The 26,052-nt window shown below is 34.2% G+C and overlaps 5 protein-coding genes across 11 annotated transcripts; 3 read left to right on the top strand and 2 right to left on the bottom strand.

Moving 5' to 3' along the window:
- The first annotated feature begins 1 nt into the window (after window position 1).
- On the top strand, window positions 2-2,433 carry LOC118273176 (39S ribosomal protein L3, mitochondrial). Its single transcript, XM_035590004.2, has 6 exons — window positions 2-215; window positions 310-388; window positions 481-708; window positions 1,337-1,632; window positions 1,855-2,019; window positions 2,112-2,433. The coding sequence occupies exons 1-6, from the start codon at window positions 166-168 to the stop codon at window positions 2,362-2,364; spliced, it is 1,071 nt and encodes a 356-aa protein (XP_035445897.1). The 5' UTR covers window positions 2-165; the 3' UTR covers window positions 2,365-2,433.
- A 2,611-nt stretch (window positions 2,434-5,044) lies between these two features.
- Window positions 5,045-8,412, bottom strand: LOC118273168 (basic proline-rich protein). The gene is made up of 2 exons (XM_035589987.2): window positions 7,916-8,412; window positions 5,045-7,423 (listed from the first exon to the last, which is right to left on the bottom strand). Exons 1-2 carry the CDS (start codon window positions 8,135-8,137, stop codon window positions 6,296-6,298), a joined length of 1,350 nt encoding a protein of 449 aa, XP_035445880.1. The 5' UTR covers window positions 8,138-8,412; the 3' UTR covers window positions 5,045-6,295.
- Window positions 8,413-8,889: 477 nt separating this feature from the next.
- On the top strand, window positions 8,890-15,170 carry LOC118273170 (alpha-methylacyl-CoA racemase). 5 transcript variants are annotated; one of them, XM_035589992.2, is made up of 3 exons: window positions 8,890-9,051; window positions 12,794-12,904; window positions 13,016-15,170. In XM_035589992.2, the coding sequence occupies exons 2-3, from the start codon at window positions 12,797-12,799 to the stop codon at window positions 14,042-14,044; spliced, it is 1,137 nt and encodes a 378-aa protein (XP_035445885.1). In that variant the 5' UTR covers window positions 8,890-9,051; window positions 12,794-12,796; the 3' UTR covers window positions 14,045-15,170. The 5 variants fall into 5 exon arrangements, with proteins under 5 accessions (XP_035445885.1, XP_035445886.1, XP_035445884.1 ...); XM_035589993.2 differs by lacking the exon at window positions 8,890-9,051 and adding an exon at window positions 9,087-9,683; XM_035589991.2 differs by lacking the exon at window positions 8,890-9,051 and adding an exon at window positions 9,087-9,950.
- LOC118273169 (2-oxoglutarate and iron-dependent oxygenase JMJD4 homolog) lies at window positions 14,091-16,615 on the bottom strand. Its single transcript, XM_035589989.2, has 2 exons — window positions 15,634-16,615; window positions 14,091-14,751 (listed from the first exon to the last, which is right to left on the bottom strand). The coding sequence occupies exons 1-2, from the start codon at window positions 16,152-16,154 to the stop codon at window positions 14,091-14,093; spliced, it is 1,182 nt and encodes a 393-aa protein (XP_035445882.1). The 5' UTR covers window positions 16,155-16,615.
- A 1,132-nt stretch (window positions 16,616-17,747) lies between these two features.
- On the top strand, window positions 17,748-25,063 carry LOC118273402 (mRNA (2'-O-methyladenosine-N(6)-)-methyltransferase). Of its 3 annotated transcripts, none has more exons than XM_035590353.2 (7): window positions 17,748-19,053; window positions 19,630-19,770; window positions 20,392-20,568; window positions 20,861-21,129; window positions 21,291-21,501; window positions 23,491-23,549; window positions 24,702-25,063. In XM_035590353.2, exons 1-7 carry the CDS (start codon window positions 18,124-18,126, stop codon window positions 24,889-24,891), a joined length of 1,977 nt encoding a protein of 658 aa, XP_035446246.1. In that variant the 5' UTR covers window positions 17,748-18,123; the 3' UTR covers window positions 24,892-25,063. The 3 variants fall into 3 exon arrangements, with proteins under 3 accessions (XP_035446246.1, XP_035446245.1, XP_035446247.1); XM_035590352.2 differs by having other exon boundaries at window positions 24,684-25,061; XM_035590354.2 differs by lacking the exon at window positions 24,702-25,063 and adding an exon at window positions 24,169-24,674.
- Window positions 25,064-26,052: the final 989 nt, after the last annotated feature.

The raw sequence follows: 26,052 nt of genomic DNA, 5'->3' as shown, positions 1-26,052 counted from the left end.
TGACTGTTGGTTGTACATTGCATTTGTATTAGTATAGTGCATTGACCATTCGGTCGGTGTATTTATAAATGTTAGAATACACCGATTTTATTAACTGAGAAACGTTAAACTAACTTAACGTTATTGAAATAAAACTCAATATATCCACATGTGAAAGAATTAACAATGGCTACAGGAAATTTGAATCTTTTACGCAATGCCTTTAGTAAATTAAGGTTATAAATTATATTGTTTTGTTAATTATTTATTTATTTTATTTGCTACGACACAAATAAGATAAAATAAACGTACTTATGTATTTTATTACAGAATTGATCATGTGTTCACTAGATCCCTTCAACGTCCTAGGTACCGACCACCTTATTGGTATGCACCTAAAGAAAGTGCGGTATGTGTTTGTTGGTTTTACTGATAATGAAAGAAATGTGTTTGCAATACAATGCTTTTGTATATAATTCTTCAATTTAATTAACATTTTAGACATCAGATGAATTTCTTACTCAAGAAAACAAGCAGTTCATTGAAGAAGTTATGCAAGATAAAATGCAACTACAGAATTCATTACAATCACCTCTAGTAAATATTGATCAAAATGAAACACCTACATGGAATCCACAAACCCGTAGAGTAGGGCTCATAGCCCGTAAAATAGGCAATTATCCTCTTTGGACCAAAGATGGGAAAAAAGTTCTTACTACTCTATTGCAGGTAGGTTATTTATATTTCTATCCTTACAATATTTTAGAGAATGTCAGAGTACAGACACAGCTCTCAAGGTCTGCAAGGTGAAGTGGCAATGGGTAGGCCATATTGCTTGAAAGACTGATGGGCCAGGAATAGCTTACCTTAAGTCTTTGACTGCCAATAGAAAACTGTTGAAGGCAAATCCTCTGCTAACATAGGTCATTGGTGACCACTGCGGGGTTCAATGTGTTAAGAGTACCTTAAAATTAAAGAGCGGTCGGTGAAAATAAGTTTATTAACTTGTCAGTTTCAAGCGTTGATGAATATTTATGACTTATTTTTTCTGTGCTTGTCTCATTACCTAATCTGCTCATCCAGCATTTTCCTTCAGAGCCATACAGAATCACAGAAATTCAAAATCCATATTTTTAAAGCATGATTAAAAAGCCCACTTCAATCTCCTTTAGCCAGTTAATATACTAAAGCCTACTCCTGAGTGTAACAAACACTCTTCTGTAAACTGCATCAAAATCGGTTCAGCTAATAGCAAGACAATCTTAGACAAACATACATACAGGTCAAACTAAGAACCTCCTTTTTTCTAATAGGTTAAAAATATTTCATGTTTGTATAATTTTGTTTTTATTTTAAGGTTGTAGATAACCATGTGATCAAATACATCCCACCTGAGGAATTTAATCCTATGAAAACTTCATCTGTTCAATGGAAGGAAAAACGAAAATTGGGATGTATGTTAGTTGGATCCGAGACTATAGATCCTAGCACTGTCACAAGAGAATACTGCGGTCTATTCAGTAATGCAGGCATGCTACCTAAGAGACATCTATTTAGGTTCATGGTGTCACCAGAATCTTATATCTCACCAGGAACACCATTGTATGCAACACATTTTAGGGTAGGAGACTACATAGATGTAAGAGCAAAAACGTAAGTAATACTATAAGTAATAGTAAAAGATTTCATAAAAAAAAAGTATAATAGCCTATTACACTCTTTTATGAAATCTTTTTATTTTGTACACGTACATTTTATTACAAAATTCAATGAAATTATGTAACTAATCGCAACCTAGTTATATGTGACACATACCGACTTCTTTAAAACCTGTGTATTTTTAATAAAGTATGCATAACAAACTAATGTTTACAGAATGGATCGAGGATTTCAGGGTGTAATGAAACGTTGGGGATTTAAAGGTATGCCAGCATCACACGGTGTCACTAAAACTCATAGAAGACCAGGAAATATTGGTTCTGGTGGTGAGAAAGCAAGGGTTTGGCCTGGTACTAAGATGCCTGGACACATGGGAAACAGGTAAATCATTGATTATAAAGAAAATGTATTACCAAAAGTTTCCATTATTTTGCTAATTTATTTATGTATGTATTTTTTATTTTAATTTTTAGATGGCGGATGCTACGTGGTGTAAAAATCCTGCGCATAAATACGCAACATAATGTTATTTGGACATTAGGTGTGGCAATACCTGGGGAAACAGGAGCGACGTGTTATTTATTTGATACAGTTCTTCCACTGAAAAAACATTCATCATCACCTCCTTTCCCCACACAACCATTGGTTGATGATTTACCATTGGAATATTTTGATGAATCTATTCAACGTTTTGACGAACGTTCAATTACGTATGAAGAAGTTTAAATAAAAGAATGTGTTAATATTAAGGTACATAATTATTATGTATAGCAATAGAAAGATATTTAAAATACATTTTATATAGTTTCAATAATTTTTGACATCAAGCATGACCACTATACCTCTAGGGGTGCAGATTCACAAACTACCACAATGCCACCTATAACGTTTTTTAGTTTCATTATCATCAACCTAAATCAAACCTATTGTTAAATATAAAATCCTTAATAGGGTATAAACCCGGACATTTGGATGTAAAAGTCTGACTTGGTGTTGCAAAAATCCTGACATTTGGCCGAACGTTGTTCTTTACAGTTAATGTATTTGTCTGTATGACAGGTGTACCTGCGATTTCTATTTCATTTTAACCTTTTGAACGCCAATGGCATGTATAGATGTCATGCGCAAGCGTGCCCTGTGCGCCACCGACATCTATAGATGCCAAGAAACAGATCACAGAGAAAAACAAAATAAACACATTAAATCATTACTTTCACGTGTTTTATTGATGTATCTTAAGAACTGAATACCCAGTTATTACATAATTGTACACAGTGAACAAAATTGCAATATAGTTATTCTAATATTTGATTGATAAAAACAACTTAAATATCGGCTAAAAAAGAATGTTCTCTCGCGCCAATGGCATGTATACATGCCTACTAGTGATGTAGTGTAATTCAAGTAATATTAAAACTTCAGCTAAATGACTCGCTTATTTTTTGTAATAACTATTAAAAAGTATATATATAACCTTAGTCTCTGAGAAAAAAGGTAAATCTACTATATTTTAAACTGAAAAATTCTTGGGTATAATAGCATATTTACTATATTTTCAATATTATCGACATTCCCTTTTCGCCAATCATGCGCATCCCTAGCATACTACCGATATGCAATCCCTTCTGCGCCATTGACATGTATAGATGTCGGACTCGTGACGTCGTAAGCGCGTGCCGTGTTTTTAAATGCGGGGAAGTTGCAAAAAATATTTTATCGAGTACCTACATTATAATTGCTATTTATTTAATAAATTTTTGTTATTGATAATAATTATAGATAATATACAATTTAGTTTTAAATTTTACGATTCCAAGACTGTTAGTGAGCATAATGTTTTATAGGTACAATTGTTGATTTTTATATATTTTTAAGTTTCACATAACCTTTTTCAATTACAAGGCTGTTAATGAGCATAATAAATAAATACGATTGTTGATTTTTTATATTTTTAAGTTTCATGTGACATTTTACAAATACAAGGCTGATATTGAGCATAATAATTATACACAATTGTTGATTTTTTATATATTTTTAAGTTTCACGTGACGGTTTCAATTACAAGGCTGTTAATGAGCATAATAAATAAATACGATTGTTGATTTTTTATATTTTTAAGTTTCATGTGACATTTTACAAATACAAGGCAACTATTTTAAGAATATGAAAGTGTATAAATAATGTCACTAAAATCTGTACCTATTTAGCAGTTTTCAAATTTGATTACCTAATACATAAATGAACTCAATAAGTTACATTATTCAGCTACATCCCTAATCATAAACGAGAGATTTAAAAAAATGGATAGTTGCCCGCGCCATTGGCATGTATACATGCCAATGGCGCGTAACTGATAGATAATAGTGCTGTAACTTGCTGCAATTTTATATGTATTTTTGTGTCTCAAAAGGTTGATATTTTATTGATAGTTGCTATTAATGTGGTCTTAAGTTTATTACAGTGGGAGATTAGGTTAAATAAATATTCTTTTTATGTTATAAGCAGTTTATTCAAAAAAATTCAGACGAAAATTATTACTCACTTTGGTTTATCGATAACATTTTGGAATCCCTAATATTTTCAAGGTTATTTCGTTGAATTTGTGGCTTGGCGTGGAGGGCACAGCGAAGCGTTTATGCTCTGGCGGTCAAAAGGTTAACTAAGAGGCTGAGAAATAGTAATAGCGGCGTCCTGTCCTGGTCCTGTTATCCCAACAGAGTGAGCGAAGAAGTAGAGTCTATAAACGGCCTAGGGATTGATTAATGTATTGCTGTTTCGTTAGAGAACCTCTTAGGTTGAGTGGTTGCAAGTGCGACTGCCGAACAAGGGGTCTCGTGTTCGATTCCCGGGCAAGTACCTATTACTGGGCTTATTTCGAATTTTCGATAATTTCTCGGTCTGGAATTGTGTCCAGGATATGGCAATAGGCTCACCCCCTATTACATGGGACTGATATCACAAATGGTGAAAAGTGGGTGTGCATTGTATAGCGGCACTACGTGCCGTAATGTGCACCTCTGCCTACCGCTTCGGGGATAAAAGGCGCGATGTTGTGTGTGTGTGTTTCGTTAGCAGCTTATAGCAGCGATTCTTGTATCATGTGGGCCAGTGTCGAAAATTACCAGGAGCACTTATCTTTTATATTTATTATTCGTTTTATCTATATCATCATAAACCGGAAAACGTCCACTGCAACAACATAGGCCTCTACTAATTATTTAATAACTAACTATTCTCTGAGTGACTGTAATTCGAATTTAGTAACTGGGCTAATTATTTTCATTACTTGATTTATCATCATCTAAGGCAAGTAGCTATAGTAGCCAATATAATTATAATAAGTGGTATCGCACGGTATAAATATTACGAATATTTATGTATCGATTAGGATTGTCAATGAAAGTACTTATCACAAATTAAGTTTTTATTTTACCACATCAGACTTCTTGTCAGACTACAATATTAAGCAAACATATTTCATTCTTATATTATAATAAAATAATAGTTCATAGATTGTTCTTATTTATGCCATGAACATTGTCCAATTTTTTATTAAACGGTTTTATTGATTAAAATATAGTTCGATACTATGTCTTAGCACCCAGATAGGTGCTGTATGAGCAAATGAGTAATATTTCACTTTCCAAGCACTTACATCTTAAATTATTAAAACCTATTCATAAGTTCTATTTACCAGCGCAGAATTATTTAATTCTTACGTTTTCTAGTTAAAAAAACGGACAGATCCAATCGTGAATTCAGTCAAAATCTAAATGTTTATAAACTCTGCACTTGTATGAACTGTCTGGATACATTTATTTATACTTAAAGTAAACTGTACAACAGTAAATATGCACACGCATAATTATTTAGAGTCCACACAATCCAATCAACAGGGATGAATACAGACATTTTGACAAATATATTTTCTAAAACTAATAATAGGTAAAGTAACGACCAATAGGAGCAAATGATTTATATTTTTTTTAATTTATTAAATGTAGGTACAGATTAATCTTTGTGAGGTCTAAACATTTTTTTAGGTCTGGGTATCATGTGTATGTGAAATAGTACCGTAAAAAGGGGTGAATAGATAAGAAGAGGGGCGAATAAATGTTGCGAAAATGTTATAACATCTATTCACCCCGTTTTACCGTATGTTTTTAAACGCAACCACAATAGGAGCTAATGCTAGTGGGGCAACGGGTTTTTATTTTAAATCTACCAATTGATTTTAGGTCAGAAGAGCATCTCTGGAACAAGTGGTTCATAGAGCGCGCGACTTGCGCGAAAGTATTTCTAATAAAGTAATGCAATGTTATGCAACAGATGTATGGCATCTGCTCCTGTGAATTATGATCATTTCTTAATAATAATTACTACATATACCTAATAATAATTAGAAAAAACTTATTTGTAATTAGATAATAAATATACGATTATTGATAAGTATAGTTGCAATGCCTTATTAACAAATTCATTTTTGTCCTTAAAGACCATGTTGCTTTCAAAAATAGTCTTATCTGTAACAATCCTTCAATTATAATTTTTCGGGTACATTTCTGTTGCATTATTCCTATCAACTAAAACAAATCCAGTTATCAAAGAATAAAAATATAGATATTCCTATTAATATGAAGTTAAAAATACAACCATTTTACTGTTGAGTTGGTGGTTGAAAACCATAGCCAGGATAAGGTTGTGGCCCACCAGGGGGTGGAGCTCCAGGTGTTGGAGCGCGGGCGTATGGATACGGCGATGGAGGATATTGCGCTGGGGGATAACCTTGTTGATAAGCATGAGGCGGATAACCACCTCCTGCAGCAGGATAATTTTGGGGATTTTGAGGGTATGACCCTTGAGGAGGTGGTGCCGTAGAAACTGATGGTGCGGGGCTTCCTGGTTGCGATGACGGATTTGAGTAAGGAGGCTGAGTAGCTGGTGGGTAAGGAGAAGCCTGTCCAGGCGGGGGGTATTGTTGACTTGGCGGTCCACCTGATGTTGGCGCCCCAGATGCTACCGATGTTGGAGGAGCATTATTACCATGCGAACTAGAATTATATGTAGGAGATTGAGCTGATGGAGATCCATAACCAGAAGTGGGAGGGTTTTGTGCTGAATAACCAGTGGGTGGAGGCTGTGGAGATCGATTTGGCTGTGATGTAGGAGTAGTACTATAAGCTGATGTTGGTGTACTATTAGGAAAAGGTTGAGATTGGTATGGTTGAGGTTGAGAGCCAGTTGAATTGTTATAAGTGCTAACACCTACATTGGGATAATTTGAACCTGTTTGTGATGGTGGATAGGCTGAATTGCCAGTGTAAGCAGGTTGTGAAGCACCACGCACAGGATAGGGTGTTCCAGCAGCTGCTGGACTGCCAGGAGGTGGTGCGTAGGGTTGCTGTGCTGATGACGGAGGATACCCTGGGCCTGGGTGTGTAGATGGTGGATAATTACTTGGAGTAGTTGTTATAGGAGGACCATAGTTCGAGTTTGGAGGATAACCTTGTGGCTGTTGAGGAGGATTAGGGGGTCCATAACCTTGACTAGGTGGTCCATAACCAGGTTGTGGAGGGTACCCACCCGGAGCACCTTGATATTGACCTTGGTACTGATTCTGCGGATATGGTCGTTGACCATAAGATTGTGTTGGTCTTGTTGGTGTTGTAGACACTCCAGGAGGTCTGTATGAAGATTGAGGTCCTCCTGACACATCACCACCACTAGGAGACGGTGAATTAATTGGTGGTGCTTGTGAGTTGCCAGCTGCTAATTGATGAGGAGGCTGTAAAATTAATGTTGTTATAGAAGAAAATTTGTATAATGTAGAAAATTAAGTGAACACACCACATTTTTAACAAAATGATTAATTTTCCCAAATACTTTAATATTGTGTACCTACCCATAACTCTTCCATGATCTTACTTTCTACTAATAATTAAATTGCAAAAGGTTGCAAGATTCATTATCTTTTTGAATGAAATTTGGAACAGATATAGATTCAAGCCAGAAGAATAACACATAGGGTAAATTTTAACCTGGGAATGGGGGTGAAGCCGCTGGTAGAAGCTAGTTAATGTACTAATTTTAAAATGAGGATAAACTCTTCTACTTTTCATTTGTCTTAGTTAAGGGCACAGTATAGGACATAGTAAATTAAATTATATTCAACATTCTCAGGGGAAAGTTGCATTGATTGCAGTTCTTTTTTACTACATGTCCTTAACTATAACTTAAGTTCCTATTTATGAAATTAAATAGAAGAATTGATAGTTACCGGAAGTATGCTTTGAATGTTTTGATTAACATCTGCAACCGACGCCAAATAAACTAAATTCCTGTGTAAAACTTGTTGATATTGATGACACTCCATAAGTTGACCTTTTGATTGATATTCTTGAATAGTTTGAATAAGATGAGCATTTTCATCTAACATCTTTTGAATTTGCGCCGGGCTCAAAGGAGGTCGATTTCCGCGTGCTGCAAATGCTACAGACATGTTGGTCTAATTTGATGTAGAATATTATTCGAAACTGTAAGCCATCAACAGATATCGCAAAATTAGTTAGAGCAGATAACAGTGTATTTCAATGAACGCCAATTTTTTTCTTCTATTACACTTCTGTCTATCATAACGCCACAACAAACAACGCACAGTAATTTAAGTATTAACGAAAACAGACATTCCAGACATTGGACATTGCAACAATCCACAGAACGCAATAATCATCAGACAGTTAGTCATAGACTATAGAAATCGAACTAGAGATGAGATACGAATGTCATTGTAGGAAAGTTACAGATTGTCTATTTAATCATGAAAATAAATAGGGGCGCCACCGTCGTTCATATAGCAACACCTACAGCTCGACGACAGCTAATCTTGATACCAGCGCGTTATGTCATACTAAATTTTATTTCAGGTCTGGGAGTCATGTATATGAGAATTGTATGTTTGTAATTGCACCTACGACACACGAGAAAATACTCGTGTGGGGCGATGTTCAAAAAGATGTGAAATTAAGTACTCTTCACTTGCGACACTAGCACCCATTGCATCCGTATTGCGTGGATATTAAGTGAACAAAATAGTATTGATTTTGGCTTTATATTCCATACTCTGAATGCTTTTTAAAAGCTACGGTTAGGATTATAAAGTTTGACATTGCATATTTAATTGAGATTTTATTGGCTTGAAATTGCATTGACATTTAGACTGGTTGCAAGAGTAGTCCCTTATGCTGATGTGATTCGAATTTGGCATTATTTTTAAAGCGCTGATTAACAATACGCCTCAGATTTTACTGAAACAAAAAATAAATAACTCTTTTTTAAATTACAGACATCAGGATTTTTCTTATAAAAAAATAGTATTGAATTTAACTCAAATGTATCAAAAGCTGTGGTCGTACTGTAAGTACCAACCAAAAATCAAAAACTAACCTATAAATGTGCAATGTAAACAATCCTTATTTAAGATTTAAAATTGTTTATTTAGGAGGTTTTTTACTTCTGGCAGATAAAATATAAACAGTAAAATTAATCCTATCTGTCATAGCCGCCCTTCGAGCAAAAAAAACATCATCTTTATTCAATAACAAAATTCCAGCTGCTTAACATATAAACATTACTTATTTAAATAGGTACTCGAAATATAATCAGTCGACCTTCAGTGCGGATTGTTCTTATGCATGTTAAATTTCAATTCAATATCTTTTTAACAAAATCTATTCGTAATACAAAATTAATCACAGCTGATGAGATTCATAGCGTACCTAATGTTGTTAGTTCCTTGAACATTTTCATAAATAAAATAAATAGACAAACTATATCTATATGTGCATGGGGAGTACCCAAAGAGTATCATACATAAGTATAGGGAAAGGAGTACCTACAACTACCTATGTACCTAAAAAAAATATAGTTGAAGAAAGGTAGTCATTGACATGAACGGAATCTTTAACCTATTTTAAAGATAGGTTTATCTGTTGTAGTAGTACCTATGTAGGTAATAAGCAATCATTTGGGTTGGCCATGAATAGTAGGTAGGTACTTACTTACTTAAATACTTATGACTGTTTCAAGGTTTTTATCCAAAAGATTTTTGTTTTTATTTTAATCATCTTATCTAAATTATTATACTCTCGTTCATATCGTTCATTCAGCCAAGAGTTTGTCGACTTTAACCCCGTCGTTCAACAGTTCATACATATTACTTACCTACTGAGTAGTTCAACAGTTTGTGTTGTGAACTTTTACTTCACTGAAAGTTCAACGTTGTTTTCTTTAAATATATTTAATTGGACAACAAGGTATGTACCTAGTTTTAAAATGTATTGAATAATTAAAAATTCAGCACCTAACTGTAGGTACCTAGGCACCGTTATAATTTTTATTATGTAGCTTTCCTTATCTTCATTTGAATGGTACTTATAAAAATAAATATATCACTAAACTTGTTATTTCTTGTAGACTTACCTGCATTATTTACTTATTATGTTTTAAAGATTTGGCTCTGCTAGTATTAGCCTATTGTTTTCAATATTAAATGTCCCAACAAAGTGCGTAAAACTATAATAAAAACGTACTTACCTAACGTACCTATAATAGGTAAGAAATAGTAGACAGAAGTAGGAAGAGAAGAAACTATGTACCTATATAGTAGTAGTAGATACTAGGTACCAGGTACCAGGTTGGGCTCCACGGTTTCTGCCTACTCCCTCGGCACGGAGGCGTGAGTGTATGTGATGGGTTGTGTTGTGTAAGACTAGGTATATCTTCCATTGGTGCCTAGTCTTTAAACTTTGTAACGAAGTTTGTTCGGAATACTAGGTATTACGTAAATGAGTAAATAAATAACTTGGTTTCACTTCAGGTTTGTGGTTTCACTTAAAATGTATTTTCATGCGCACGCTTTCGTAATCGACATTGTAAGGTAAATGCTTGCATTTGCATCTGCATAGATTAACTTATAGATGTTTATGAAGTGGAGGGTCGTTTATAAAAATATCCCGTTCCAAATTTATTTTATTGCACATGTTACACCTACTATTATAGATACTAACCTTGCATATTTTTATTTGAAAGAAGTATTTTCCTTACTGATCATTAAAAAAAACCAAATATTTTTTTGACAAATTCTGCTTTTGATTTACTTTACAGCATAATACCTATGGTCATTAATTATGTATCAAATAGTTCTATTTATCTAATTAAAATTAAATATTTACATAAACATGCTGTATATAACACATGTAAACCTACATCTAATGTAGGAATATCTTATTGGTAGTGACTAGTGTATCAAGAAATTAATCAAAGAGTTCTAATCATAATTGGATAAACCATAAAATTAATGAAATACACAATAATTAGAAAATAACTTGATACATAGCTAGGCTAGGAATTCATTATAACAACACAGTTACATTGCGGCTTCTTATTGACAAAAAAATAAAAGGATAATACAATCATTATAATAGGTCGATTAATTACTTTAAGTACTTGATATTAAGGGTACATTATAGTCTTCATAAATAAAATTAAATATTATTATCACATGGCTAGGGCCACAGTAGATTAATGAAAAATAGGGAAAATGAATAATCGATTAGTCCTAACACAAATTGTAATTTAAAATGTCAATTATTTTAGTTTTCGAAAAAAAATACTAAAGTTGCTTTGCAAGTGTATAAAATAGGAAAATTTTTTTTTATCTTTAAAATAAAGAGCAAAATTTGATATCCGTTTTATCACATATATTTATGTGTTATTCAAGCTTTACAACACGAATGAATTAGTAACTAGGAGCACAAGATATTTGCAAAAACAATTTTAGTTTCTATTTTTGTATTTAACATTATTGACATAAATTTACCTAATACACGAAATATAGATGGTAAATGATAGTTAGCCTTTTGTACTATGTACTTAAATTGTCCACATAATCCGTGGTATTACAAAATTATGTACAATTGAAAAAATTAAGCGCCTTTATTATTACAAATAGTCCACAATCAGCACTTTGCTTTTTAAATGATACAATAATTTTATCTAGAGAAGTCGACATTTTAGAAGATGATGCTTAAAATAAATTCTTAGTTAATCTACCATATAGCAAAAGTCATGTCATGATAGTTATGTCATAAAAATCGTGTGGTGACTATTACTAGGACCTACGTAATTGAAAGAAATACACATTAAAACATGTATATATTAAACATATCTATATGGTAGATTAAATAAGAATTTATTTTAAGCATCATCTTCTAAAATGTCGACTTTTCTAGATAAAATGATTGTATCATTTAAAAAGCAAAGTGCTGATTGTTGACTTTGCTATTTGTAATAATAAAGGCGCTTAGATTTTTTTATAATTGTACATAATTTTGTAATACCACGGATTATGTGGCTGATTTAATTTAAGTACATAGTACAAAAGGCTAACTATCATTTACCATGAAGATTTCGTGCGGAAACTATGTCAATAAAGAAATAAAAAATAGAAACTAAAATTGGATTTTTTGCAAATATCTTTGTACCTAGTTACAATTCATTCGTATTGTAAAGCTTGAATAACATATAAATATATGTGATAAAATCCGGATATCAAATTTTGCTCTTTATTTTAAAGATAAAAGAAAAATTCTAAAAAATCCTTGTTAAACCACACTCCGAATTAGCAACTTTAGTATTTTTTTTCTCGAAAACTAAAAATAATTGACATGGGGTTTCTTTTGCAATTTGTGTTATTAGGACTAACTACATCGATATACGCTATTAGCTAAAAATGTCCTCCCCCAAGGGTTTCTAAAACACTGTGGGCCGGTAGAGTAGGTACGTATCTTATAGAATATAATGCCAGTTAAAAGTGATGCAAATACTTTTAGCAATATAGGTACATCCCATTCCAACTTTCCTTGAGCAAAGATCTCCGTTAGTGTCGTTCTTTAATACCGTCCTTTTAACTAATTATAGTTGCAATGACAAGTACCTAACATATGCTAAGTAAATTTATTTTTTCAAAGAGTTGATTACAATTTTGGTGCAGTTTAATCTACTTTAGGTAAAGGCTATTAGTACTGGCATTTTGTTGTATTTACTTACATAAAAGTAGACGTGGTAACCTTAGTAAATGGTAATGGTTTTGTTCCAGAAAATGGCATTGAAAGGCGTAAAAGTTGTCGAAATGATGGGGCTTGCCCCTGGTCCGCTATGTGGCAGCTTATTGGCGGACTTTGGAGCAAACGTAACTGTGGTGCAAAAGGTATGTGCCTGTAAAACTTTATTTTTGCTAGTTATTTAATGTGGCTTGTACTTTATAATTATACCTACAACCTATTAGGCATAAGAGTTGATTACCTACTTTATTTTCCAGATCAATCCAAGTCCATTTGATGTATTGTCTAATGGAAAGAGAATGTTATCGGTGAATCTGAAAACCCAAGAAGGAGTCAATGTGGTAAAAAAGCTTTGTTCGAGTTCTGATGTTCTTTTGGACACATTTCGACCAGGGGTTATGGAAAAGTTGGGATTAGGTCCTGAAGCTCTTATGAAAGAAAACCCTAGACTCATCTACGCACGATTAACAGGATATGGCCAAAACGGATTTTACAAAAATAAAGCTGGTCATGATATCAATTATGTTGCAATGTCTGGCATACTTTCATTACTTAGTAAAAATAAACAACCCCCAACACCACCTCTAAATCTTCTGAGTGATTTTGCAGGAGGTAGTGTACTTTGTGCTATGGGTATAGTATTAGCTTTGTTTGAACGAACTAAATCGAACAAAGGGCAGATTATAGACACCAGTATGACAGAAGGAGCAGCATATGTTGGTAAGTGGTTATTTAAATCACGAGACTTACCAATTTGGTCGGGAGAACCAGGTTCGAATGTTTTGGATGGGGGATATGCATTTTACCAGACATACAAAACTAAAGATGGAAAGTTTATGGCAGTAGGAGCCCTCGAACCACAATTCTATTCAGAGTTATTGAAAGGATTGCAATTATCTGAAGAAGAATTTATTCAAGGTGACAATAACGAATACTGTAAGGAGAAATTCCAAGAAGTATTTCTGAAGAAGACTCAAGAAGAATGGTGTAAGATATTTGATCAATTAGATGCATGCGTCACTCCAGTATTAAATATAGATGAAGTAAATGAACATAAATTCCGGGCATCTGATACATCTTTTCATCGCGATGAAAATGATAAGATTGTACCGGAACCGGTACCCAAATTATCTCGTACTCCAGGTATATCTAGTGGTCGTAAGCCTTTACCAATGCCGGGACAACATACTATTGACATATTACATGAATTAGGGTATACTAATGCCGAAATCGAAAAACTTATTGAAAATGATCATATCTATGCAATTAGAAAATCGAATTTATAATACATAACATAGGGATGCATTTTGGTATTACATGATATTCTAGGTATTATGAGAAAATAGTCTTCAGCTCCTTTCTGACTTGTTTAAATTCATCTTCCTTTGAAGATAATATGTTATTCTCTAAAAATATTGGATGTTGATAAATTAAGTTCATTACTTTTAGTATATTTTTTAAATCAAATTTGATAATGCTCATACCAAGTGAGTACTTTTTAAAAATGTCTCGTGAATTACCTTGCATTTGAGCTAGTCTTTTCTTAGCTATATAAAGCAAAAATGTAACAAAAGACTCAAAGTCCATGCCAAAGTGGGATTTTAGTATTAATTGACACTCGGCAGGAAATTCTGGTGTGCCTTTGCATTCTTCAATTTGATGTTCTACTACCACCAATGAATGTGCTAACGCTTTCCATACAATTTCTACATTACATGCATTTATCCAATTATGATTGACTGAAATTGTATGTGATTCGTTAAATACTTGATGATGCCAACCAGAAGGAACAAACAAGGCATCTCCTTTTTCTTGTATGATTTCAAAATATCTAATATTCTGAAGTTTCTCGGGTTCGAATAGCAAAGGGAGATTGCCCAGTGTATCTTTTAATTTTTCTTCTTCTCCTGGAGGAAACAGAATCCATTTTTTTCTTCCAACAACATTTACTGACCAGCTATATGAACAATATACATCTTCATGTAACGGTGTCCTGAAATAAAATAATTAATTTCAATTCATCTGTAGTTGCACAAATACAATGTTTTACAGACATTCTTATAAAATGACATGTATTGTGATCTACTGTTGACTTTTAGCTGTGTCTATAATACTGTCTATGTGCTGCTATAGAAATTATTTAATGAAAATATGTAAAACTTATTTACTAGGAGTTTAATATTTTGGATGGGAATATAAGAATATGTATTGAACATTATTGGGGTGGGTGTAGTTGTTTAAGCTTTACAAGATTTATTTATTTAGTATAAGAAGGTGTAATGGATGCAATCAGTGATACAAATATTTTTTTTAATATCGGTAATTAATTGTTAGATGATATTATGTGTCTTCCATACAAAATGTACCTTAATGATACATAGCTAACAGAAATAAACCCTTATTTTTTTTAAATGTTGTTTTATTTTGAAATTTAATATATATTAAAATACACAATAAATACAAAGTCACGCCTATAATCCCCAATGGAGTAGGCAGAGGTGCACTCTGTACATTACGGCATGAAATGCCGCTGTACAATGTACACCCACTATTCACCATTTGTGTTATAAGTCCCATGTAATAGGGGGTGAGCCTATTGCCAAATACCGAGCACAATTCCAAACTCCATGCTACTGATATTTTAGAAAAATAATATTTTACCTAAACCACCGTACCAATTTAAATAATTCTTTTTGGTTATGGAAGTTAATCTATTGAGAAATGTAATAAATTTTATAACATCACACTGCAATCAGTAGGAGCTGGGCAGAGCGGACGAAACTTCGCGAAAGTAGCTAGTCACACATATACAGCAAGCAGTAGTTTTTGTATATTGAATAAAAATAATATATAAACGTTATAACTTGCCACTTACCATGATCCTTTCGGTCCAATGTATACAAACATAAAATCATCCTCATTTTTATCCATAGCAAATTCGTTTAGCCAATCTGATGCAAAATACTTTGGCACTTCATAAAAGTTGTCATTTGGTACACTTCTCCTTAGATGCCAGTCTTTTAAATATAATATTCTATTATCAGTTATGTTCTTTAAGTAATCAATATACTCATGTACTTTCATATCTGATTTGCATTGAGAATTAAACTGGATATTTTTGCAATCAGCTACAGGAGCGACAAAATCACCATATTGTTCAATCAATCCATCATAATTTATTTGATCGCCTTTTACCCACTCTTGGGCGCATTTCCAGTTGTCTGTTACATTTTTAATTATGCAAGGTAAATTTTGTAACATAAAATTATTAAAAAAGTCTAAGAACTCAAAATTTGCTTGTGGAAAAGTTGCTTTATCAAAACTCCAGGTACTGTAGTCATACTCGGGAACTTCCACATCCAATGGACATTGTATTTCAAAGTTTATATTAGACATTATATCTTATTTTTTGGTGCAATGACTAGATAGATAAGTCAATAACTTCTCAAAACAATATAAACAGCCATCTTCTTCTGAATAATTCTTTAGTAAATTTTTTTTATATTTTACCTTGGTTTCGAAGTTAAAATTATTGTGAATTCTTCTACATTTAATATTTTGTAAGTCGCGACATATCTAAACTGACTTACAATAATAGTAAACAATGGGTCGTGAAAGATAAATCACATTGAGAAGCAAAATATACCCATTACAATCATTTATATAACGTTACTGACTACTCACATCTTTACAGACGTATATAAAACATTCTTATAATATGTTTTTTGTGATCACATTGATCACTTTTATTATTTTTCCAAAGGAAAACCTGACGAAATATTCAAAATATAAAATTGAAAATAGCTATAGGTTTAGGTTAGTAAGTAAACGACTTTCGACGCGATGACACTGACATTGTGACAGAGACAGAGACACTTGTGAAGATGATTGACATTTGACTTGGACTCATTTATTTAAATACACGGTGACAAATAAATCTAAATGAAATAAGAACTAAACTTAAATAATAAGCAATAAATTAATATATAAAACTTAAAATAAATAAAATGAAGAATATTAAACCTACATAGATTAGGCGTCAAAGTACTCGTCCGCATCACTATCACCGGGGAACGTTAGTAGAGTTAGACTGGCCACATTGCCACATTGAATAGCAAGCAATGCTTATTTTCTTACTGAAAAAATAACCAGGCTTCTGGTCACGTGTAGAGTTGATAAATAAACGAGCAATTTCTTTAAAAACAGAATGTACACTGAGACCCCATGGCGCAAGTGTTTCGACCCTAAACGGCTCAAACAGTAGTTGCCTACAAAATTGTAATATTTACGACGTTCGATTCGAGGGCCTTGGCCGCGGAAGCGTCCACATCAGCGTATGTAGCTGAAGTTGGAAGATGAGATGGCGTAAGGGTGTCTACACAAATTGCATCTCTCACTAAGAACTACTTATCTTACAAAGCAGCAACGACATAGATACCATCTGTTTTCTTGCCATCATCATGTACCAAATCATTGGGTTCCAATATGGCAAGAGCATGACGAATAATGTCGTTGATGCAGGCATTACGAGCTATGCGGCCTGCTCTTCTGCAGCCAGAAAGACCATGGTGTCCCAAGTCGATTCTACGACACAGTGGCAACAACAAGAGTAAACTTAGACTTGATAGACTTAGATACACTGAAATAAATGATAATTTGGCCAAAGATTTCCGTTTGTGCCATGATTGTTCTTATCTGATTTCTGGTAAATTCTAATACGAAATACAAATTAAAGTGTTGAAGCATGTCATGTCGCCGTAACCACCAATTAGCTGTAAGTCTGTAACCTACAACTAAAGAAAACAGAGAAACTCGTGATATCGAAATAATATAAGTTCAATTCTAGATACTTTAATTAGTAATAAAATCCGTTTCGATGTACCGTGCCGGCAGTGAGAGCCGGCCTTTTTTTTAGAAATCGTTTCCAATAAGTACAACCCTAATTGTGAATCCGAACTCTAATTTTATTCCAACTCTAGCGGCCAATACAGTTCAGTTGTCATTTTGTGATGGCGGCGCTTGGGGAGTTACGCTATTGTTCTTTAACATAGGACGCGGTGTTTTCTTAGTTCTGAACTTAAGATTTTTGTTTGTTTTGAATTATTTTAAGTGATATTTAAATATGTATAATCGTGAGTACCATTTGAAACGAGCGCAAATCCATGCGTTTATTGTCTGGTGGTATCAATATTATCAATGTTGTGTTTCTAAATAAAAATATGCTTACATACTTATAAGAACCTTGTTAGTTGGATAAACAGTTTTCATATAAATAAATACTTGTAAGAATTAAAAAGTTTTCAAAAGTGTATAACATCAGCAGTGTTGACGCCGTTCTCGCGTATCTAGTTGAACAACAGTCAACATGAATGATGTTCGTGACAAAGTTGTCCCTGGACCTTCTACATGGGAGAGTAATGCAACACAGAGTGACTCATCTCCAGAACTACAGTCGTCTCCAAGTTCAAGTGGTGAGACTCCCCAGACGCCAGGAGCACCAGTTCCTCTGGCCCCACACCTAGCAGCTGAATTACATCCAGATCTTATACAGCAGGGCTGGAGGAAATATTGGTCTAAAAGAGAAAATAGACCTTATTTCTGGAACAAGCTGTCGGGTGAATCTATGTGGGAACTTCCAGCAGTCAAGAGAGATTTTGATCCTATAACAGATCCATTAGGCATCTGTCACACAGGCCCATCAAATGCTGGTAACATGACTCCTGGTGCCAACAAACGCCGTCCATCTGAAGATAATGGACCACCACCAAAGAAATTTGTTTTGGCTGGACCTTGGGATATTGAGGTGCCAACTAATGTGGTAATATATGAGAGACCTCCAACCATTTGTCCACATCCCCATCCAGAAATAGAAGGCTTTAGATTCACCTTGGCTAATAAGTTAAGACAATGCTACCAAGAGCTATGCCATACAAGGGAAGGCATTGATGCTCCTAAAGATTCATTCAATAGATGGTTGATGGAAAGGAAGGTCAATGATCAGGGTGGTTCAGACCCCCTTCTTCCTAGTCATTGTTTCCCAGAAATATCACATTCAATGTATGAGGAAATTATGAATGACATTCCAATTAAACTCACTCATCCAAAATTTACTGGCGATGCAAGGAAACAATTATCTAGGTATGCAGAAGCAGCAAAGAAAATGATTGAATCACGGAATGCATCACCTGAAAGTCGTAAGGTGGTGAAATGGAATGCTGAAGATACATTTCAGTGGTTGAGACGGACTGTTGGAGCAACATATGATGATTTTCAAGATAGATTATCACATTTGCGGGTAAATGATATCAATTTTTATTCAATATGAGACATCCCTTAATGCATGCTACACACATTACAATTTAACGGTGCAATTTTTTACTGTACAGTTGTCAGGTTGCCCTTTTCTATTTGATTCTATAATAGAATTATTTGATTTTAATATATTATAATAGCTAGTCATGGTGATTAATTCTGTATAATATATCACTTTGTCCAAATCTGAGGTTCCCAACCTTTTACCATAAGATTTTTCCCAGGGTTGTGAGGTTCATTCGCATAAAAATAGTGATTTCTTGATTATCAAAATCAGTTGGTCCTCTCATTTGTCTCTTTTGACATACATTAAATTTGAGCTTAGGTGTTGTATCGCATCTTTCTTATTTCACAGACCATATTTTGCTTTGTCGCTGGTGGTCTGCGGACCACCGATTGGGAACCACTGGTCTAAATTCAGTAGACATTCTTAATGGCTGGATAATATAAATAATATCTGGATTTATATAAATGAGGAGACAACAACCTTGTCTAAAATATATAATTTCTCTAAATTAAAATATTGTCACATTACTAAAATTATCTTTACTATTTCCAGAGACAGTGTCAACCGCATTTGGCTGAAACTGTGAAAGCATCAGTTGAGGGCATTTGCTTGAAAATTTACCACTTGTCTGCGGAATATGCTCGTAAAATAAGAGAGAAACATAGTGCGTTACTTAAAGAAAATGGAATACAGGTTGGTAAATTTATACTTTTTATTTAAATTCAAAAGTTAAAATATAAAACCAGGCATAGTATTGTTTTGCTCTTTTTTTCCCGTCATCTATACATCAATATATATAAATAAAAATTGGAGGCTGTTTGTAATATCGAAATAACCACTTTTTAGTAGCATATGAATGTACATAGTACTATGTTATGATTTGTCTGTCTGTTTGTTATGGCTAATCTCAAGTATTGTCTACTAAGGAGTAAATTGGCTACTTTTTTTTTACTATGTATTGTTGCAATGTCTAATTATTACTCCCCACCACTGACTGAATCTCTGAAACTAACAGAAGGATTAGCATTAAACTAAGTCACAAAGTTCATTATACACACGAGCAAAGCCATGTGCATTGACAAGTTATGTATTATGCAATAATGTATTTATTAAACTCAGGTTATACTGTAGCCTACCTAGTTAATCAGTACTATACATGCTAAATATTCATTCATGTATTTCAATCTAGTCTAACTTTTACAATAGAATATGGAACTTTTATAAGTTTATATGTAATGTAATATTATGTTATGATTATTCAGTTTCCACTAAGGTGTAGAGTTTCGTTTAATAAGATTTAATTGTTTACATTAGGAACTTCAAGCTCCGCTGCAACAAGCAGCTTTGCGTAAAGTGTGGTGTTATCCGGTGCAGTTCGCAGTGCCGGCCCCACGGCCTCCGCTCGTAGAGCATTTCCTCGACCGGGATCAGACATTATTACGCTATCTTGGTGAAACTCAGGTCCTCAATGCTGTGTATTTACAGAAGCTGGTAAGTTGTTGAATTATGATTATTATCTGATATGTCTACTGCAATATTACTTCAAACGAAGGCAATTGAAATGATATCTGTCTACCTAACAAATAAATTGCCGATATATTAATATGATGCTTAGAATATCAAAATTAAATTGATGATTTTCCTTAACTTTCCGAAACTAGGCATGATAGGGATAGGATTGTAAATTAAAAGAATACGTAACAACGAACAATATTTCTATTCTATAGCATAACTTTAGTAGGTAGCACAGGTCTAGCATGAATTTATGTGTTTTGTTTGATAGGAATGCCTATACCGGTATAGTTGCTTCGACGACAAGAAGTTCGAGCAGTTCTTGTCACGAGTGTGGTGCCTGCTGCGGCGCTACGCGGCGTGGGTCGGTGCGGGCGGAGAGGCGCAGCTGACGCAGATGTCGCTGCCCGTGCCCGTGCTCGAGTGTCTGCACCGTTGCTTCGGCGTCACGTTCGAATGCTTCGCTAGTCCGCTGGATTGCTACTTCAGGCAATATTGTTCTGCATTTGCCGACACTGACTCGTATTTTGGATCTCGAGGGTAAGAATTATGTTACAGTTGACTCTCGTTAATTCAAAACAAGTTCAAAATATCAAATGGTCTGAAATTTGGGGTTAATAAGTCGATATTTTGTTGATAATATGGGGGACAGCTCTTATTAAAAGTAAGTGTTTATTGAACTATTTTAAAAATATTTCTAGGCCATTTTTGGAGCTGCGTCCCGTATCCGGGTCAATGGTAGCACATCCACCTTACTGTGAGGAACTACTAGAGGCATCGTTACGACATATGGAGAGGCTATTGCAAGATTCCGCCGAACCGCTGAGCTTCGTCGTTATCCTGCCAGAGTGGCCAGATAGGCAAACACACGCATTACACAAACTTCAAGCCAGTCACTTCAAAAGAAAACAGGTATTCTATCTTATATCAATTATTTTTATTTATTGGTATTCAACTAAATAGGTATATATATATATATATATATATATATATATATATATATATAGGTAAGGAACTAAGAATGCATTTGTGTAATGCCTTAATAAAAAAAAGCTTTTGGGATCTTCCAACTTCAAGTAAACTATTTTTTTTTTCTAACACATCATCACAGTTAGGCTGCAGTCTGAAAGATTTCACTTGTTTCTCCGCGGTTGCCTTTCATCTAGACACACGGCAGTGTGTCCGCCAAGTTCGAGCAAAAAAACCGACACACCGGCCGTGGGTTATATTACACGAACCATTTCGGGTCAAGTTCGACCCACCTATAACTCAAAATCTATTTTATCTACGCATATGAAATTTCTAGTATCTATCGAGATCTACTTACTTATCTAAAATACAAAATTTCATTAATGTACCTATTGTAGATCTTGAGATACAGTAGAGTCCGTTTATAATGACATCGAAAGGAATTGACAAACACGTCATAATAAGCGGACGTCATACAAAGCGTTATGTATAAATGAAAATCTTTTTTTATGTAAATATGTATGTATTAAGTATTTTAATACAGAAACATAGTATATTTGCATATTGTAAGACCATATTAAATCAAAATCAAAATTGCACGTAATCAGCAGATTATTATAATAACACATACAAGTGTATTTTTTATTGTAAGTAATCTGTAATTTTTGTCTGCTTTTGTTTCTTCATTTTATTGTAAAAACAGACTCTCACACTATTGTGTATAGAAGACATAGCTATGGTCAAATTATCATTTTCAATATTGCTGTGGACAAATCGTGATAATAATTCTGCAGCTTTTAATGCCTCTTCCGCGGTGGGTAATGGGGCTTCCTCGACTTCCTCTTCCTCTTCCCCATCACACACAAAAACTAGGCACGTGCTGAACGTCGTCGGGAATTAACGAACATTATTGAAGGTAAAGAATCGTGTCGGTCATTATAACCGGACATAATTTATTAAAAATGGGTCATATAAAGCGGCATGTCACTGTAAGGGAAGTCATTATATCCGACTTTTTTATAAAGAATTTTATATGAAAACCAAACTTCGTCATGCAATTACGTTATAATAACCGGTTGGTCAATATAGGCGGAGTCATAATAAACGGATTCTTCTGTATTGACGTCAGAAAATCGCTATTTTTACTATACACTCACTGACTGACTCACTCACTCATCAAAAACCTAGACCACTTCCAATAGTCGTATTGACCTGAAATTTGGCATGGAGGTAGGTCTTTAGGTCAAGGTAAAGGAAAAAATCTGAAAATGGCCAAGTGTGAGTCGGTTTTAAAAATAATGAAGGTTTAAATTCATACCCCTAAGGAACTAAAACAAAAAAATTATCTATATCTTCCAATGGTCGTACCGACCTAAAATTCGTTACGATAGGTTTGTATTTAGTCAAAGTAAAGTAAAATAAGAAAAAAAGAAAATAAACCTTACAAAAATAAATGAAATCCCACCCAAAACATAAATGTGAAAGGATGCCAAGTTCGATAATAATATTGGAATGCTTCGCCTATAAAAGAAGTGAGATCTAAATAAGTACCAAGTTCCATAACAGACCTCAGTTAAAAATGATATAACTTGGCAAGTTTTAATAGAAAATTATGTACTTGACACATTGCGTTTAGTAGGTTTATAACAAAGTGTGTGAAAACTTGCCAACTTGTTATATCATTTTTAACTGAGGCCTGTGTATGGAACTTGGTACTTATTTAGATCTCACTTCTTTTATAGGCGAAGCATTCCAATATTATTATCGAACTTGGCATCCTTTCACATTTATGTTTTGGGTGGGATCTATAATAAGTGAGTAATGTCAAGTCATATCAAGATCACAAAATTTAGGAGAAGACGTACGTAGTGACACTTACTACGATAAATAAAATTCAACGAAAGCCATACAATGCTATCTTTATCATTTCAGGTGGTTATTCCAGCTTTTGAGCACGAGTACCGCCACGGATTTCAGCATGTCCTAACCAAGTGAGTTAAAATCGTATTAAAAAATAATTCATTCATTAAAATACAATATTCAGCGTGTTTTTAATGTTCTAGATTGAATGGAAATTTTATGAGAACAAAAAGTAATGCTGTGTAATGAATCCTTCCTTTTTTATAATTCAAGATTTTTATATTGTGATGAGATAGATTCTGGGCATGTAACTCTAGATCACGACATCACATTTCATAAAATAACCATAACATAATTACATTCGTTTAAGTCACCCTCGGCTACTCAGAACAAAAAAATATTTAGAGTATTGGTTGAGGTCGGGGTAGGTAGAGCAGATACAACTGCGTGGTGATTATCTTAATATAGAAGTTACCCGCTTTATACTTTTAGTTGCTCACTTAGTAATGCAGTCGCACAGATATAATTTTAATATCCGATCTGGATTAATCAAAACTGACTGTACTTCAAAGGTCGTGACGTCTCAAGGGGTAGAGAGTGGCCTTGCACCTTACATTATTGTTTGTACTTGGTACTTCATACTAATAAAAATTACTTATTAGCATCGAAACTTCAGAAAACTGCTAAAAAGTTCCATAACAACAAAAATTAAGTGTTGGAGCACTCAACTTGTTACACTGTTAATTACAGGTTTTTACTTAGTTTTTGTTACGTACCTGGAATAGTGAGGTTACGAAAATATACCAATGAACCGGACTTTCACTGAGAAGCGAAGACAAACTACGTGTAATTAGTATGTTTTATTATTACGTAACAGTAATTGTTAATTGTAATACTGATCATTTTCATTATTATTCATTGTATGCCCATTTCATTTATTTTTGAATATTACTTTAGAACATCATAAATTCACAACCATTTCATAATAGGTACCTTGTCTCGAATTATTGAACAGTTTTGGTGTAGTTTGCAATTTTACACAGAAGTTTGTTTGACAAATAATTCTAACCGTGATTAACGACAGTAAATGAAAAACTTTGTGATTCGTATTTCACAAGTTTCGTAACTTGGGAGTCCAGATGTTTTTTTTAAATAGCTTCATGGTTCTGTGTATTATGTAATTAGTATGTAAGATCAAAGTGGTTACTGATTATGAATCAGGGGGGGAATCTGGGCTAGCGTACGTAACACATGACGTGTCACAGGAACGAGGTGTACTTCAGATGGGGCGGCGGCACGGTGGTGGTGTGGCTGCAGAACGCGGCGGGGTTCGCGCGCTGGGGGCCCACGGAGGAGCGCGTGGAGGCGCTGCTGGACGCGTGGCGGCCGCGCGCCAAGCTAAGAGACGCGCCGCCCGCCGCGCCGCAGCCCGAGCCAGAGCCCGCGCCGCCGCCCACTCCAGACAAGCGCTAAATCTACTAGTAAATATTCACCTGTACATATTTATACATACGATCTTAGATGTATATTAATTAACGATACGATTGGTATCATTTTATTTTAAATCACCTTTCTCTGTTGTATAGTTCGATAAAGTTTATTATGTTTTGATTGTTTATTATATTTTCTGAAAAAAAAAACTGTATTTATTTCTTGATTTCTTGTCGCCACTTGGGTTTTAAAAATGATATATATCAAGGAAAGAATATCATAAACGGGTTGTCTTTTAATTCTAAAGAACATAATGTTCTCTAATGTGTTGCAAATAAAATATTGTAATACATATTGCATTATTCGATGCAAAGTACATAGTAGTCACACATAGTTCTTTTGCAAAAAAGTATTTAAAAACACAAGCATTTTTTTTAAATACCAATTCCTTCATTTATTCATTTGGGCAATAAACAATGGAATCCTTCCCCAAAAGAACCCTTAAATATTGATTTTATTATCAGTATTCTGTTGTTAAAGCGACAAAAGAAATACTTCAACTGCCTAGCATTCATGGTTCATGAGATACAGCCAGGTGACAGAGATGAACAGTGAGGTCTTAGTAATTGGGTTCACATTTTTACCCTATGGGTACAGTTAGGTAAGCTAGCTTGTATAATATGGGCTATAAGGCCTCGGCCTCGAATTTTGCGGGCAGCGGGGCGGCGGCGGCGGACCCGTTCTCGAAACTAGCGGGCAGATCGCGCGGCACTACAGCGGTGTAGTGTTGTGTTCGTGGTTGTGTTGTCGAGATATTTGTTTTTATTAGCGAACGAAATCTTTTTGATTCAAATTTATTCCTAACGCTCGATTTACTGTGGGCAAAAGAAGAAGACCTACTATAGGGCAAGGAAAATAAATGGCGAGTTTTATCGAAATTATGAAGAACAGCCGCCGCCCAGACAAAATCCCGACAAATTCTACGACTACACTAGAATGAGTGTAGAAACTTTTGACTATATTCTTGAAACTATCAAGAGTGATTTCAGTTTTTGCTTTAGTCTTCAATATTCAGTTTGTTTTTTATTTCTTCCCATAATTGGTTAATTTTTCTTCTATTTTTATGGTTCACATCTTTGCTGTTCCATATGGGTGTCCTCTCAAAGATTGCCGAAATCATTTGCTCTTGCACGTCCGAGGACA

Source organism: Spodoptera frugiperda, chromosome 1 (assembly GCF_023101765.2).
Source record: "Spodoptera frugiperda isolate SF20-4 chromosome 1, AGI-APGP_CSIRO_Sfru_2.0, whole genome shotgun sequence".
Taxonomy (NCBI): domain Eukaryota; kingdom Metazoa; phylum Arthropoda; class Insecta; order Lepidoptera; family Noctuidae; genus Spodoptera; species Spodoptera frugiperda.
The sequence above is the reverse complement of the archived record's forward strand: the minus strand, read 5'-3'. Positions and strand labels throughout refer to the sequence as shown.

Bases quoted from the DNA above. Each gene is read 5' to 3' on its own strand.
- LOC118273176 (XM_035590004.2), top strand. From the start codon at position 166: ATGGCTACAGGAAATTTGAATCTTTTACGCAATGCCTTTAGTAAATTA. The intron at 216-309 runs GTTATAAATTAT...ATTTTATTACAG, and splicing joins AATGCCTTTAGTAAATTAAG to AATTGATCATGTGTTCACTA. The intron at 389-480 runs GTATGTGTTTGT...TTAACATTTTAG, and splicing joins ATGCACCTAAAGAAAGTGCG to ACATCAGATGAATTTCTTAC.
- LOC118273168 (XM_035589987.2), bottom strand. From the start codon at position 8,137: ATGTCTGTAGCATTTGCAGCACGCGGAAATCGACCTCCTTTGAGCCCG. The intron at 7,424-7,915 runs GTAACTATCAAT...TTAATTTTACAG, and splicing joins ACATTCAAAGCATACTTCCG to CCTCCTCATCAATTAGCAGC.
- LOC118273170 (XM_035589990.2), top strand. From the start codon at position 12,773: ATGGTAATGGTTTTGTTCCAGAAAATGGCATTGAAAGGCGTAAAAGTT. The intron at 12,905-13,015 runs GTATGTGCCTGT...TTTATTTTCCAG, and splicing joins ACGTAACTGTGGTGCAAAAG to ATCAATCCAAGTCCATTTGA.
- LOC118273169 (XM_035589989.2), bottom strand. From the start codon at position 16,154: ATGTCTAATATAAACTTTGAAATACAATGTCCATTGGATGTGGAAGTT. The intron at 14,752-15,633 runs GTAAGTGGCAAG...ATTTTATTTCAG, and splicing joins ATTGGACCGAAAGGATCATG to GACACCGTTACATGAAGATG.
- LOC118273402 (XM_035590352.2), top strand. From the start codon at position 18,124: ATGAATGATGTTCGTGACAAAGTTGTCCCTGGACCTTCTACATGGGAG. The intron at 21,130-21,290 runs GTAAGAATTATG...AAATATTTCTAG, and splicing joins TCGTATTTTGGATCTCGAGG to GCCATTTTTGGAGCTGCGTC. The intron at 23,550-24,683 runs GTGAGTTAAAAT...GACGTGTCACAG, and splicing joins TTTCAGCATGTCCTAACCAA to GAACGAGGTGTACTTCAGAT.